Raw genomic sequence first — 16,045 nt, forward strand, 5'->3', positions numbered from 1 at the left:
ATATAAATACACACACATGCATGTATATATTTAAGAAAAATATGTTACATTTATATAATAAATATATTTATATATAATATAAATGATATTAATATAAATATATGCATGTAAATACATGTAAATATTTTTTAAATATATACACTGTGTGTGTGTATTTATATATACATAAAAATATACACAGTACACACACATATATTATCTAAACAAAAGCTTTTATTTTGGATTCGACTAATCGCGATTAATCATTTGACAGCACTAATTTATATATATTTTGTTTTTTTTCAGGTATACATACATACATTCAGTGTAGTCTATGTATTTTTGTATCTTACATCCTCTTGATTATTTGAGCACGTATGATGTTCAGATAAAACTGGTCTCTCCTTCTCTGATATTTCTCCTCTCGTTGTGCTGCACAGCACTCTGCAATAAGAAGAATGCTTTTTTGAGTCACATCCACATACAGTAATTATCAGTTTTGCCACCAGAGGCTGTTATCACCACATTATGGACAATTATTCTATACACAAGGCTTACGGAAATAATAAAAAACAAACTGATCAGTTATACTCACTCAATGCAGAGCAAAATCAGAGCAAAATTTGTGTGTTTATGTTTGCTTGCATGTGCTTATTTTATGTTGATTTTCCAATACAGGTAAATGAACATCTGAGAGACATTTTGGCGCAAGAAAAAATAGTTAAAGATGCAAACGAACCCTTCATTCTTCAAAAGGTGAGCATATTCTTTAATAATGCATTAATATTGTATCAACAGATCACATGCTAACATATGTCAAAGTTCTATAAACGATACAAATTATGCATTACAAAGCTCAGATGCAGCAGATCACAAGTATTGAGATATACATCTAATTTTGTTACTTTTAATATACATTGATATTTAAGCATTTAAAATTTTGATGTGGTAGAAATTGAATTGTTTATAAAGACACCTACAGCTTATTCTTAATTTATGCTATATCAAACATCTATTGGCAAAATAATTGAAAAAATGCAATTAAAATCTTCAGTAGTACTCACAGCATATCTTATGTTCTTTGTACTTGAAGCACCATGCTAGATTTCAGCTTGTCTTTTCTGCTTTAAAGCAGTGTGTTGGATATGCCCATATGAGTGGCTGCACACACTATACACCCCACCCTCAGGCTTAGTCATTGTCAGAGCACAAGCCTGTTTGTACAGGTTCTGAAATGTTCAGAATTGTTTTGTTGCCTTAGGCAGTCAGTATACAAAACAGTGCCTTGACACATTTGAATAAAGAGGCATTCTTTTCCTGGTCGCTATGGTGTTACAACCTTGCAATTTTCATCAAATTTGAGATATTCCTTAAGAGGATAGTTCACCCCAAAATTTGTATTCTGTCAAAATTTAAAAAAAAAAAATGTACTCACCCTCATGTTGTCCTAAACCTGTATGGCTTTCTTTCTGCTGTGATACATAAAAAAGAGATTGTTTTAAATGTATGTAGAAAATGTAGACATTCAAGATAACATCAGTTAGGTGAATTATTATTTTAAATAAGTCTTTCACTTTTGTTACTAGAAGATATGTTTGCATGAGTTGTGATGAGGAAACAATCTTTTGATGAATAAATGATTTACCAGGTCCAAAAGGCTATTTGCTTTCATCAGTGTTACCAGGGTTGGGCTCCACTGAGAATGTGAAACGTAGGAAGTTAGGAACCTATTGTTCATGTTTTCTTTGTCTTGGTGTTTTGTATTATTCTAGTTTTATTATGGGAACAAGCACCAAAGGTCAAATTCCCTTTATTTCTATAGCGCTTTATACAATACAGGTTTTGTCAAAGCAGGTTCATAGAGATAAACGGCAAACAGCAGAATCAATTACGAAAACTCAGCTATGGAGACTGTTCAGATTATGCTGTAAATCAGCCCTAAAAGACAATGGTTTCATTATTTAATTCAAGTCAGTTCAGATTAATATCTTTGTGAAGTTAATCAGTAGCTATAAGCAGTTACAAAAGGCAGCAATGGCATTATTCAGTTCATCAGTTCAGTTTATCTGATTCATTGAGTCAGTTCATTGTTGAGTCAATTCAATAGCAATGTCGATATTGCAATATGTGATTCAGCTGTAAAGCAGCTCTAGAAAAGGTGGTATTGCTATCATCTAGCTTAATTCATTTCAAGTTTTGTTCTTATCCGACGATGTCGGTCACTGCAGTGATATCGATAAATGACTAAAACTTAAGTGTCTGTCAGACCCCAACTAAGCAATCTAGAAGGTGACACTGAGGACCCCAAACTCCATCAGGTGACAGAAATGGAGAAAAAAAAACTTTGAATAAACCAGGCTTAGTCTGGGTACCAGTTCTTCTCTGGCATAAATGAATTTAGCATGAAAAAAATAGATTGTTTTAAATGTATGGAGAAAATTTAGACATTCAAGATAACATCAGTTAGGTGAATTATTATTTTAAATAAGCTGCCAAGTATGACAGTCTTTCACTTTTGTTACTAGAAGATATGTTTGCATGAGTTGTGATGAGGAAACATAATCTTTTGATGAATAAATGATTTACCAGGTCCAAAAGGCTATTTGCTTTCATCAGTGTTACCGGGGTTGGGCTCCACTGAGAATGTGAAATGTAGGAAGTTAGGAAGTCATTAAATGTTAATTTGACTTTTATATATCCCAGTAATATTGAAAACAGATTTGTGAAATTGTCAGACATAGTTAAATATATTGCTTTCCATTTAAAATGGAGAGACTATTTTATTTGTCTCTTTTAAAACCACTTAAGCTCAGGGCGTTTTTTGGTATTTTCGCCTAAATTTAACATACTCAAATTCAAATGTTTACCCTACACACATACAATGGAGGAAATGAAAAAAAATGGTTTCATTGTAAAGAAAACCCTTTGAACTACAAAATATGAGTGTAATTCTTTATAAATAACATTATATACTTTTCAAATATTACTATAAACACAAAAAAAACATAGGCGCTTTTGGAGTTTTAAAAGTAAGTATTTTTTTGAAAATCTGTAATTCAGGTTCTATTAGGCACAACTCTCTGCAATTTACTTTGTTTGATGCCACTAGATGCCAAAAAGTGCCAGAAAAAAGAATCTTTCAAATAACAGCTTCTAAACAGGAGTTACTACATTATTTGTGAAGCGAGTCAGAATGTCTATCTCTGCATCGAAATGTGTCATTGTGAGTTTCCTTTGCAAAAACAGGCTTTATAAAACACATTAACCCCACAATCCTACATTACTCTGTGCCACAAGCACTTTAATTGATTATTAATTGAATTATGTTTCATTTTTATGTTTTTCTAAGTAGAAATATACCAAATGGCACAAGCGAATTGGACCAAATTTCAAATATTGTTTATTCTACAATCAAGTTTAATTATTTCAGGATGCACAAGACTGTCTACATTATGAAATATAAAGAAGAGATCCTAATCTAAAAGATAATATAGAGTATATAGATATTTGTGGCTGTTTGCGGCTGACTGAAGCAGTGCTACGAGTATAAATGTAAATTCGCTCAGAGGTGACCAAATTTTACATCGCGGTTCTATCGAAGATAATTCGATCTGTGATTGTCACACAATGAAATAATCTACATCGTCAAATTCCTGAGAATGAGAGCTTTCTTGTGATATATGACTTGACTTTTTTGTGAAAAATATATAAAATACACATTCTTCGTAAAAATTATTCGCAATGGTTAGGCGGAAATTCGTGTGTGGGACGAATAAATTTCTAAGCTTAATTTTACTGCTTTATGAATATAAAAACCAAAAGGAATGGTATTCTTTGCTTTCAAATGAACCCATATATGGGCTGATACCATATAAGGAAGGCTATGTAAATGAAGCATAAACATTTTTAACGTCATTTTGGACCCGTATCCGGGTCCGCAGAGTTTAACTGGTTTTAATATACAATATGCTATAAAGAGACAAGTATTTTGGTGTGAATAATTCACTCCTATAACCTGACACCAGCTTGGAAACACCTGCAGCACTAGAATTATTCTGTTTTGTTTTCTACCATGTTGTCTTCAGTAATACAACTATTTGTTCTGTGTAGCATTTTTGCTTCACATTATTATTGTATTATAATTTATATTATATAATCAAAATCTATTTTTCAGCCTAAAATTGTAATGTTCGGCCTTATCGCAAGATGTTACAATTGATAAGATGGGGTCAGATTAGACTATGTGAGAGCATGCCATGGAGTGTTTAAAAAGATGAGACATACGTCAGTTATAAAGTGAATAAATAAATTGTATTTACAATTTCCACATGGAACTTAAAACAACACAATAAAACTCGAAAACGTTAGGTTACTTGCGTAACCCCGGTTCTCTGAGAACAGAGCGAGGTATCTCACTATGGGAATGCCCCCAGGCGTCATAGACTATGGAAGCACCAATCACACCACGTCTGTCCGAAGGACGGACCAATCACAGCTCGTAACAAGGAGCCCACCCCCTCCCTATATATACAGCTATGATCCCCGAAACGGCATTCTAAGCATGCTCTTCCCCCGTGTTATGCGAGTAGGAAAGCTTGGTGGATACCTCGCTTTGTTCTCAGAGAACCGGGGATACGCAAGTAACCTAATGTTCTCTTTCAAACAATTGCTTGGTATCTCACTATGGGAATGATATAGCCAACTCCCGTAACGCATGCTTTCCGAAGCCGCCGAACAGACTCGAAAAGACAGATAACCTTTCAATTCTCCAAAGAGCACACTTTAAGAACTGTATGAGCCAATGAAGGTGTAGTGACATCAAGGCGGTAAGATCTGATAAATGTATGCGGTGAAGACCAACTTGCCACTGCACAAATAACTCCCACCGAAATCCCTTTGAACAAAGCCCATGAGGTAGTGATACCTCGTGAAGAATGAGCTCTTAAGCCCTCTGGGGAATGAGGACCCATAGATGTATAGGCTAGTTCGATCCCCTCCACCATCCAATGTGAGAGGCGCTGCAAGGAGATCGGCTTACCCTTACAATGAGTGGCCCATGAAACAAATAACTGATCGTTCTTCCTGAACGATCGTGTCCTGTTTACATAATAGCGTAACGCTCGTACAGGACACACAGTGTGCAATTTCCTCTCCGAAGAAGAAGAGAAAGGAGGAGGGTAAAAAGCACGCAACTCCAAAGCAGAGCAGTTATAAGATGAATCACTGACTTTGGGAATGAAAGCTGGGTTTGGCAGCAGCGTAATTTTGCTGTCACCCGGATTAAAACTCAGACATGCTTGATGAACCGACAAGGCATGTAACTCACCCACTCGCTTAGCTGAGGCTAAAGGAAGTAGTAAGACCGTTTTCAAAGATAGGAGCTTAATATGAACACTCTCCAGAGGTTCAAACGGGGCCTGAGTTAAAGCATTCAAGACCATGGACAAATTTCATGACGGGACCAGCTGCTTCATCACTGGTCTCAAACGCTTCACCCCTTTCATAAAATGGCATATAAGAGGGTGCCGACCCACTGAAACTCCTTCGAACCCTACATGGCAAGCGGAAAAAGCAGCCAATTAAACTTTAATAGTAGAGAACGCTCTCCCATTGTTCAGTAAACACTGCAAAAACGAGTGCACCAGTCCTCAAACACCTGCCATTTAAGATCGTACAGCGAGCGTGTTGATGGAGCTCTAGTGCTCTGGATAGTGTTTATAGCCTCCTGGGGAAGCCCAAGTACATTTAGATTTAACCCTTCACATGCCAGACCCAAAGATTGATTTGTTCTGGGTGGGGGTGAAATATCTGTCCCCCCGCTTGTGACAGCAGGTCCCGGCTCAATGGGAGCGGCCAGGGCTCTCCCCGAAGGAGCTGGTCAATCTCTGCCAGCCACAGCCTCCCCGACCAACGAGGGGCTGTCAGAAGGAGAGATAATCTGTTTTCTCTTACTCTGTCTAGGGTGGGAGAAATTAGACTCAGCAGTGGGAATGCATATAGCAACACATTCGGCCACGGGTGTGCCAGCGCATCCACACCCAGCGGCGCATTATCATCCCTGAGAGAGAAATACAGCGGACATTTTGCGTTTGCCTGCGAGGTGAGAAGATCTACAGCAGCCCTGGGAACAGGCCGCAGGGGAACAGTAAGACGGGATGCTCTTTTACGCAGCAGACAGATGTCAAACGCCTCTCCTTCTTCTGGAGGTCGCACCTCTGTCTCACTGCCGCGACAGCCGGGCCGAACAGCCCGCTCGAGTCTACAGGAGCGTCAAGAAAATCCAATTTCTCCCTGTCCCCAATACTCAAAATATTTAGCCACAGCAACCTCTCGCCCGCAACGGCGACAGCCATGGTATGGCCGCAGCTTTGCACCACACCACGTGAGGTGCGTAGATTGAGATCAGTTATGCATATGCTTGCAGTTATGGAAGCGATGAAGTGTTCCATTTTCCCAGGGAGGGAGGGCCTGGCCGATGAGAGAGTGGTCCACCTGTTCGGATGCAGGTGGTGAGCCACTGACTGCTCGACCGTGGGAGGGTTAGGCGGGAAGGGAGCCTTTTCCCATCATAGATATCCCCTTTAACTCCTGAATCCCCCGGAGTTACAGGCCAAGCTATGCCAAGCTTAGCTGCCGCATGCTTACAAACCTCGACTAGGTCGCAATCCATCACAGTCGACGCTACATCGCCACTTTGCACACTCACCGGCCTGGACACTTGAGCTGCAGACAGGAAAGCATCATCCTCATCATCATCTGGCTCATCTCGGAGGAGGCGAGCTAACATCTCATCTTCTTCTATATCTCCCTCGACCTCGTCGCCCCCTGCCAGCAGCTGCTGGTCGAAACGCGGTGTAAAGTCTGGGGACTCCGAATCCATAATATCCCCCCACGAAGGAAGATCCCGCGGGGGAGAGGGTTGAGCCCCTTTTGCCGAAGGAGGAACAGCAGAGAGAACCAGATCATCTTTGGAAGATGCAGCCCCCCAAAGCCGCTTTTCTAGAATCCTGGCCGGCATTACACAACAGTGCGAACAACTTTCCGCATCCGCCAGCGCAGCCTGGGCATGCTTGACACGCATGCATGTGATACACATCGGATGCGAATCCCAGCCCGAGATCATGAATCCACACATTGCCAGACATGAGCGCGACGGGGCCTCCTTCCCTTTCTCCACAGCGACCTTGGACACCAACATGGTGAGTCAGATATTCCAGTACTTAGCGCGCCTTAACGCGTTAGCTAGTACACACTGCTAATAGCGGCCGAAACGAAGAAGCTCAGTAATGAGCAGAGAATCCACAACATATTCTTCCTCTTTTGACTGTACTGCATTCGGCAACATCAACCTTGACGGTACGTTTATGAACTGAAAGCGGCGCAGCCTAGGTGCTGAAGGAAAGTCTTCATGGGGAAGAGAACAAGAATGCCGCTTCGGGGATCACAGCTGTATATATAGGGAGGGGGTGGGCTCCTTGTTACGAGCTGTGATTGGTCCGTCCTTCAGACAGATGTGTTGTAATTGGTGCTTCCATAGTCTATCATGCCTGGGGGCGTTCCCATAGTGAGATACCGAATGATTGTTTGAAAGAGAACCTAGGTTGTTAAAAGCGTCTTTCAGTTCCATACCATAAAACAGTCCTTAAGAATCCTAGCTTGCTGTAACTCCCAATGTGAATGTGAGAAGTGTCCACCGGTGTATATACAAAAGTCCACTAAAGTGATAATCCAAAGTGCTGGAAAGGTAAGTCTACAAAGGTAACTCCACTCTTCCAGTGTGCTGGGGATCACCATATGGTCAGTTTGATTTGCAAACATGCTTGTTGTTTGACATTCTGCCTCCTTTACACTGTTCATTTCCTATCAAGTCAGCATTTGAAGTATCCCTGTACATTCTTACGATGCAAAGACTAGGCATGTAAAAGGTTATTTGTTTAATGTCAGGAATTTAAAAAGCTACGTTCATATACATTACAGTAGCGTACATCAGATGAACATGATAAACATCAGACGGACGAGATCCTCAACATATATATAACAAATGACAAAGTGCTCATTCTGAAATCTGAATAAAGATTTATGCTTTGTATACATATATACCTTCATTCGCCTTGTACAGTTATTCATTGTTTATGTCATTTTGTTATAGTGTTGTTGTTCGTACAGTAGGCTAACTGCAAATGTTTCAACAATGATTTCATTAACAGCATTAATTTTGAAGCAGGTAATGATTCAAATGGTGATTAAATTAATTATTAATTTAACATGTATACATAACATTTTACATGGAAACAGTAATGCTAGTAAAATGCCATATTTGCGCGATCTTTGAGAGTCTGAAATAGATGTTGCTCAATCAGGACATTAAAAATATACATATCATAACTTATTCAGAGGAATAACTGACTATATACAGTACAGATTTAAAGACATGAAGCTTTATTTCCAAGATGATGCATGGTAAGCTTTTCATTTCAGTACAACATAAAGTAATATAGTGACAGAGGCTTGTATTGTATTGTTCATTATATATTCAAATCAATTTCGGATACTTATACGTTCATGTTTAATAATTCCTGAATAATTACACACATAAAGAAATAGGCTATATTTTGTGTTAGAACAGTTACCTGTGTCGGCAAGTGCACAGCCGACACACCCACCATAACGATTTAAATATATGGCTTATCCTGCCCAAAAAGACCATAAACATTACAGATAACATCTGAAGTAAAATTGAATTTACATAAACATGACATAAAAACTAATCCCGCATGACTAATTCGCTTCAAATCGGGTGATTTTAGGTCAGCTGTTTAGCTGTGAGTCAATGCTACTCTCTGCCGGTAGGGAATAGTAAGATGGCGGCTCAAACACTTCTGGTGGCTTCATTGCCTATCAGCAGTTTAGAACGCAATGAGCAATCCAGTCATTTATATAGATCAGTGACCCAGACTCATTTAAAAACATACATTAAAACAGATTAGAGGAATAAAATTATTAAGACAACGTGTAAACCTATTAAAACTCAAATATACTTAAAATCATTATGATATATTGAGCAGGTTAAAACGTGTCCTGTGTGACAGTGTCACAAAATAACATGCAAAGATATCACATGACTGTATAGCGTCCACATATACCACATATCTTTTGATCACATCAAAAAACTACAGTTTTGTTTTTTACTTCTCTTTCAGTGTAACAGTAAGAGGGAGTGATTTCCTTAGGAAGTCATTTGTCCCTTTTGACACCAGTGTGTCGCTGTGACCTGTTTCATCAAACCATTGCTGCATCCCAATACTTATACTACGTCCTTAATGTAGGTACTGTTTTGGTGAAGAAAAAGTTCACACTTTTGAGTGTGTAGTAAAAGAGTAGGCAAGCTTTGGGACATAGTATCATGTCACACAACTGCGTCTTTAACTGATCGCTCTGTCGCATAGTTACACGCACCCTGTCACTGTAAACTGGTCTGTCAATTATCTTGTCACAGTTAAGCCATCAGAGTGTGCACGGATCCACATTTCAAAAGTCGACCTGAAATAGTAGACCATCCGGGGACTTTTGGCATACTCTTTTCAACATATTATGCTTTGGGACACACTTATTTTAATCTCACATACTATTTAGGATGGATAGTATGCACATTGTAAAGCAGGGCAAAACTATTACTGAAGATTCAAATGGCCTTTGGTGTAAAAACCACATCATTAGACAAATTTCAGTTGAATCATCCATGTGGGCTATTGGTGCTTGGACCCCGATGATTGCTGTTTGTGACTATTATTATTATTATTATTATTATTATTATATTAATGCTTGAAGTCTGTAGAACTGTATAGTGAAAAGTCTCTCAAGCTCTACAGCAATACTCACTATTTGAAATGTATCTTGAAGTTTCAATACTGTCAACATGTTCCACATTTTACAAATTAAATTAAATAGTTTATCAGGTGGACCCTAACAAAATGTACAGTGAAGCTGTGTCTTTGCAAGGTTTTTATTCATTCAAATGAGATTCAAAGCAGCCTGTACTGATTCAAAATTTGTACTTGTTCAAACTAAAACAGGTAAAGTTTGTCAAGAAAGACTGACATGTTACTCCATTTTATTGTGCACATTTCACTGTTTAATTAGTCACGTTGGGCATACACCATAACATACTCACCTGTCTGTGGAATGAAGTTCTTCAGGAATGACTAGAAGATTTCTTTGTGGTTGATCTAGTTTGTCTATTATTTTATTTTACTTCAAAGTCTCACAGAAGGCAATTGAAGCAACACAACACTCATTTTATTTGTTAGTTATAAGCAGGTAATGTAAAAATAATAATACTAATAATAATGATAAAAAATACAACAAAACATGCTTTAAAATAGGCACCATGTAAAGTGTTCTACTCCTTTACCTTTTTATGTTGCACTTTTATCTCTGACTCACTGGATGTCTTTTTTCTTTGTTGCCTATACACTAATAAACCTTCTCAAGCTCCTCCCATTTTATTGTAGTCTTCTTTGGTGTCATTTTACTTGTAGTTTTCTCTCTTCCTCTCTTCCAATCTTATACCACCTATTTGTTCATATTCTGCATAATTATTTTAACTTATTTTCTAAATTATAAAGTAAGTCTTGCAGGTACTTTCTAAGCAGACAGCATTCAAGTATTTTTATATAATTTCTATTTTGTCAAGTAATATTTTGTCCTGTTAAGCATTTGCAAATAGCATTTTACAGTGATAGATAGATTTTCTCATTGCTCTTTAGTGTTCCCCATGGATCAAAAAAATTAATCAATAAAAAGCCTCCTAATGGGTGTTTCCAGTTGGGCAAATAAATTCCAGTTACACAATGACGCAATTCTACTTCACTGATCAGTTCCATCCATTGGCTTGCTCTTGCCATTTAATGCTCAGTAACTGTGACCCCACCTCAAACACTGGAACATCAAACACAAAACTTAAAATCATAGGTCATATACTGTTATTGGCAGCATAGGTGAGTAAAATGGGGCATCATGTCTGCACACAGTTCTTATACGTACATCCCTATTCTCGATGATTTCACTGGATTATGCCTACAATTCATTTTGACATTATAGAATACATTAATTGAAAATTAATTTTGTTTTACACTAGCATGCAGCTTTCCCATGCCCCATTCCCAACTCTTATATATGTGTTTCACAAATGTTTTATTAAACCACATATTTTGTGGCTTCGTGTTGTATGTTTCTGTGTGTAATCCACAGGGGCGGTACAGGAGAGAGGACTCTAAAGCACGTCTGACTCTTTGTCTCTCCCTGGTGGACAATCTCCTGAACGACAACACGGACGGCTGTGCACTGGCTGCACTGCTGCACTTCTACTGTCCTGATGCTGTGCCACTGGAAGGTACTGCTGCAGGAAACTTTTCTTTGTGATATGAGAAATATAGATCTTTTTGTCCTTCCAAGTTTCAATCTATTCACACTATTTTGTGAATACTTTACTTACCGTATGTTTAGATTAGATCATTTATATATGATGATGACAGGTCAGGAAAGGGCCTTGACATATTGAGTGGTTCTGTGACCATGAGCAATTGGCTTTATTGTAGACTTTCACTTCAATTTAAAGGTATAATTATGGGTGTGGGGTATATATCATCTACAATAATATCGTAATTGTTGTTTAATCTGTGTATCACAAAAAAAAAAATAAAAACACACCCAGAAAGTGCACGCATAGACTATGAGATAGGTTAGACTACTGCGTGAGCAAATTTAGAGTTCACACTTTCACTGTGTTATTTAGTCTATTAAAATCCATTTAGAATTCCCCCAAAATTCAAGATAAGGTGGCTAAAATGCCCCCGTATGACTTTTATATATCTTTTATATCTATATCATCTGATATAGTTAATTTCACATGAAAAGTGCCGTTTTTCTTCTCCAAATATCAGCATGATTGCAAATGTGATATTGATTTTATAAAAAATCAGTGCAATAAATAAGTTAATATTAATTGACTTACATTTTAAACACAAGTTCCTGTTTTTGCTCTATTTCATCAACGAAAATAGTTTCAAACAAAGCCACAGCAGAACTATTTTGCATCTCTGAGCAACACACAACAATGTTTAGTTACCAAATCAATCAGCCGTTTGAACAAATCAGTTGAATTATTGACTCAGTGACTCACTCATGTAGTTATTTGCCGCCACCTACTGGTGATTTTAGGTTTAAATTGAACGTATATTTAAATTTTTTCCTCAATCAAAATATCAGTATTCAACGTTTTTTTTTTTTAAAGGGATCATAGGATGCTACATGCACATTTACAAGTTGTTTGAACTGAAATGTGTGTTGGCAGTGTGTGTACACAACCACCCTATAATGATAAAAATCCACCCAGTGTTTTTTTTTTTATCTGGTTAAATGTTTTCCCCTTTCTCAAATCGAGCCGATCTCAGATGCCTGTCTGTGTGATATCACACAGACAGGCCCCTCCCACGATAGTTTGATTGACAGTAGCGTTTCAGCACAGACTGGACTGGTGTCTTACCTCAGACCCGCCCTGAGTGAGCTGTCATCAGTCCGCCATTGTTTCACCGCCGGAGCAGATGTAGACAAGAATGACTCCTAAGCGATTGAGGTCTTCTGTTGTTGGATGTAATAATGAACATAGCAGTCGTCATTTACTCCCGACATCTGAGCCGCTGAACTCGCAGTAGATTACATTGTTTCTGAAGGGAATGCACCCCCGATCTACATAAATAGACAGCATAGCTCATTAACATTTAAAGGAAAATGCTATAAAAACGGCTTGATCTGAAAAGAGCTGTTTTTGACAGGGTAAAATAGGTGTTTTTTACACTACCATTGAGAAATTTTAACCAAACTATGTTACAGACTTTTCATTAAGACCCTAAAGAATCATATCAACTTGTGGAAAATGGGCATCCTATGACCCCTTTAAACATCAAAACATTTATGCATTTGTAACTGCAGGTTAACTGCATTCATGTCCTGCATTAAACAGTCTGTGTAAATACATCTAAATGCAACTTGCAGATTCTGTGCCACCTCTGCATTGCAAAGAAAAATATTGTTGATACTGATTTGATTTGAACGGTAACAGCCCTATAGTGTCTTACTGTTTGAATTTATTGATTAAATTTAAGAATCTGATACAAAAAATGCATACGTTTAATTAGGTTAGAAAAAATTGGCCTTATAAAAGGTAAAATGCCCATAAAGGTAAAAATAAAATGTAAACTTAAAGGGTTAGTTCACCCACCTTCGTTAATATTCGGAACACAAATTAAGATATTTTTGATGTAATCCGAGAGCTGTCTGACCCTGCATAGACAGTAATACAACTGAAATGTTCCCAAGTCCAGAAACGTAGCAAGGAGATCTGTAAAATAATCCATGTGACATCAGGGGTTCAACCGTAATATTATGAAGCTTGAGAATAATTTTGGTGCGCAAAAGAAAAAAAATAACGAATTTATTCAACAATTCGTCTCCTCCGCATCACCCTGTAGCGCCATTTTGGAGAGTATCCGCTGGACGTAAACAGTGTATGCTGTTCTGTGTCATCTGTCACGCCGGATCTGTTTCCTACGTTGTTGTGATTTTATCTGACCGAAAACAGCGTATCCGTGTGACGCGGCTGACACAGAACAGCATACACTGTTTACGTCCAGCGGATACTCTCCAAAATGGCACCAGGGTGACGCAGAGGAGACTAATTGTTGAATAAAGTTGTTTTTTCTTCTTTTGCGCACAAAAATTATTCTCGTAGCTTCGTAAAATTACGGTTGAACCCCTGATGTCACATGGATTATTTTACAGATCTCCTTGCTACGGTTCTGGACTTGGGAACATTTCAGTTGTATTGCTGTCTATGCAGGGTCAGACAGCTCTCAGATTACATCAAAAATATCTTAATTTTTGTTTCTGAAGATGAACGAAGGTCTTATGGGTTTGAAACGACATGAGGGTGAGTAATTAATGACAGAATTTTCATTTTTGGGTGAACTAACCCTTTAAAAGTTCATTTCTGTTACTCCTGCAAACTAATCACCGCACAGAATATGAAGAATATCAAACGTTAATTATCGACAAAATTCGAGAAAATATCAAGATATCATTTTTTGTCATTATCGCACAACCCTAGGTATAATCCACCCAAAACTGAAAAGTCTTATTATTTATCCACCTTTATGTTAAGCATATTACTTTTTTCCATGGAACACAAAAGACATTCTGAAGAATATTAATGCTGCTTTTTTTTTTCTTCCATACAATAAAACCATACAGTGACCAGGGGCAGTCGGTTTTAAAAACGGACAAAAATGTAGTCTATATGACTAATTCTCTGAATTCCAGGCCTTCTGAATCCATACAATAGCTTTGTGTGAGGAACAGACATAAGTTTAAGTGGCATTAAATGTTATTTTGCATTTTCTATCTATTAATTAGATAGAGGTTTTAAAATATTCTTTTATATTAAATTGCACAATTTTATTTTATCTATTGAGCGGAGAAGTAAATTATGGAGGATGGCAGAATTGGGAAACACCATGAGTTGGACTTAAATTTGTCTCACCTGCATGATCACTAAGGCTTGTTGTGTAATAACACTTGCTAGACCTTATTGACATTAAACTGCACAGTTAGTAGTGACATTTCTAATCTTGTACTAAGTATGATAGTGTAATCCTTGTGTATTCTTGTGTGACTAGACTTAAACTTTGTCTGGGTAACTGGCCTACAAAACTGCAATATACTTTAGTCAGAAAAAGTGTATTCCTACTGTTTTACTGAGAGGTGTAGCTGAGATACTGTAGCACAACCCTCCAACAGAGGCCTGTGCAGATAAACATTCACCAAAATACTCACCCTCTAATCTGGCCCCATAGATAACATGCATATGCGCACAAACAGCATCAGGAAAACTACATTATCCACTAAACTCTCTCTGAAGTCCCTTGTGCCACAAACATAACATTCTGATTTTTAGAGTCATCTAAAGGAAACAAAGTCTCTGCCTCGTTTTAAATTTGATTTGTGAAATAATAGCAAGGTTTCTTTGACTTTAAACTTGGTTCTGTCAGGACCACTATCGTCAAAGATGATGTTTGACGTCAGTTTGGATTGGCGTTATGGTTCCGTTCTGGGCAAGGACTCCCTGCGCATCCATGCAGCCTAGCATGGATGAGAGCAGGGAGAGCAGCGATAACCCCCCTAGGGTAAACAGAACAGAACCAACATAAATGTATTGCAGATATCGTTAAAGTTAAATAATGTTATGTACACATTTTAGAATTAGTCTGATTCAAAGGAGAATCAGAAGGCTGAATCCTGACTGACAGAGTAGGAGTTGGGGATGGAGGAGGGTAATTAGCTATCGAGCAAGGCGAAAACTGCTGATACTACTGTGGGACCTTATATATGAATACTTAGATAGGTGTCGTATTCCCATAGGTTGATGGGGATCAGCTGAGAGTCAGCTGATGCGAGCTTGACTAACGTGACCTGCCAGAACTTCTTGATATCCTTCTTGGGGATGAAGTTCCCATCTGACTTGTTCGTGAGTCAGTCACATAACTTGTGGAGTTCATGACAATAATGTAGAGATGGTTTTGCCTGCCGAATTCGCCATTTAATTAGCTATCGAGCAATGCGAAAACTGCTGATACTACTGTGGGACCTTATATATGAATACGAGTGATGTCCGGTTCGCGAACGAATCGTTCGATTTAACCCGTTCTTCTTAGTGAACCGGTTGAACCAGTTCACCAAATCTGACTGAATCATTTGAAACGGTTCGCGTCTCCAGTAAGCATTAATCCACAAATTACTTAAGTTATTCAGTTTATAAACGTGCCTGACACTCCATCTGATGCGAAATAAACCAATATCCCGTGTTATTCAGTTACTCCTAACAGTACATTGACTGAACTGCTAAAAGAGAACCGATGATGGGATGTGCACGAGCAGAGCAGCTGGTCTGAGTCTCATCCTGCTGGGAGACGGCATCACAGTATGTTAAGGGGCGTAACATTTCCGTCACACG

The 16,045-nt window shown here is 38.1% G+C and overlaps 2 protein-coding genes across 3 annotated transcripts in view; one reads left to right on the top strand and one right to left on the bottom strand.

Annotated features, from left to right (window-relative positions):
* LOC107660029 (sterile alpha motif domain-containing protein 9-like) overlaps window positions 1-1,152 on the bottom strand; it is a 9,749-nt gene extending 8,597 nt beyond the window's left edge. The window contains exons 1-2 of the mRNA XM_016449178.1: window positions 1,044-1,152; window positions 333-423 (exon numbers count right to left, since the gene is read on the bottom strand). The gene's annotated coding sequence lies outside the window, so the exon portion shown is untranslated. The remainder of the gene's footprint in view (window positions 1-332; window positions 424-1,043) is intronic.
* The window catches only part of LOC107660032 (calmodulin-regulated spectrin-associated protein 2-like), a 58,119-nt gene that overhangs the window by 28,434 nt on the left and 13,640 nt on the right, over window positions 1-16,045 (top strand). For both annotated transcript variants that reach the window (XM_016449191.1, XM_016449200.1), the window contains exons 4-5: window positions 658-735; window positions 11,230-11,371. In XM_016449191.1, coding sequence (XP_016304677.1) covers window positions 658-735; window positions 11,230-11,371 — 220 coding nt within the window. The remainder of the gene's footprint in view (window positions 1-657; window positions 736-11,229; window positions 11,372-16,045) is intronic.

The sequence above is a fragment of the Sinocyclocheilus anshuiensis genome, unplaced genomic scaffold, assembly GCF_001515605.1.
Source record: "Sinocyclocheilus anshuiensis isolate Anshui unplaced genomic scaffold, SAMN03320099.WGS_v1.1 scaffold850, whole genome shotgun sequence".
NCBI classification, from domain to species: Eukaryota; Metazoa; Chordata; class Actinopteri; order Cypriniformes; family Cyprinidae; genus Sinocyclocheilus; species Sinocyclocheilus anshuiensis.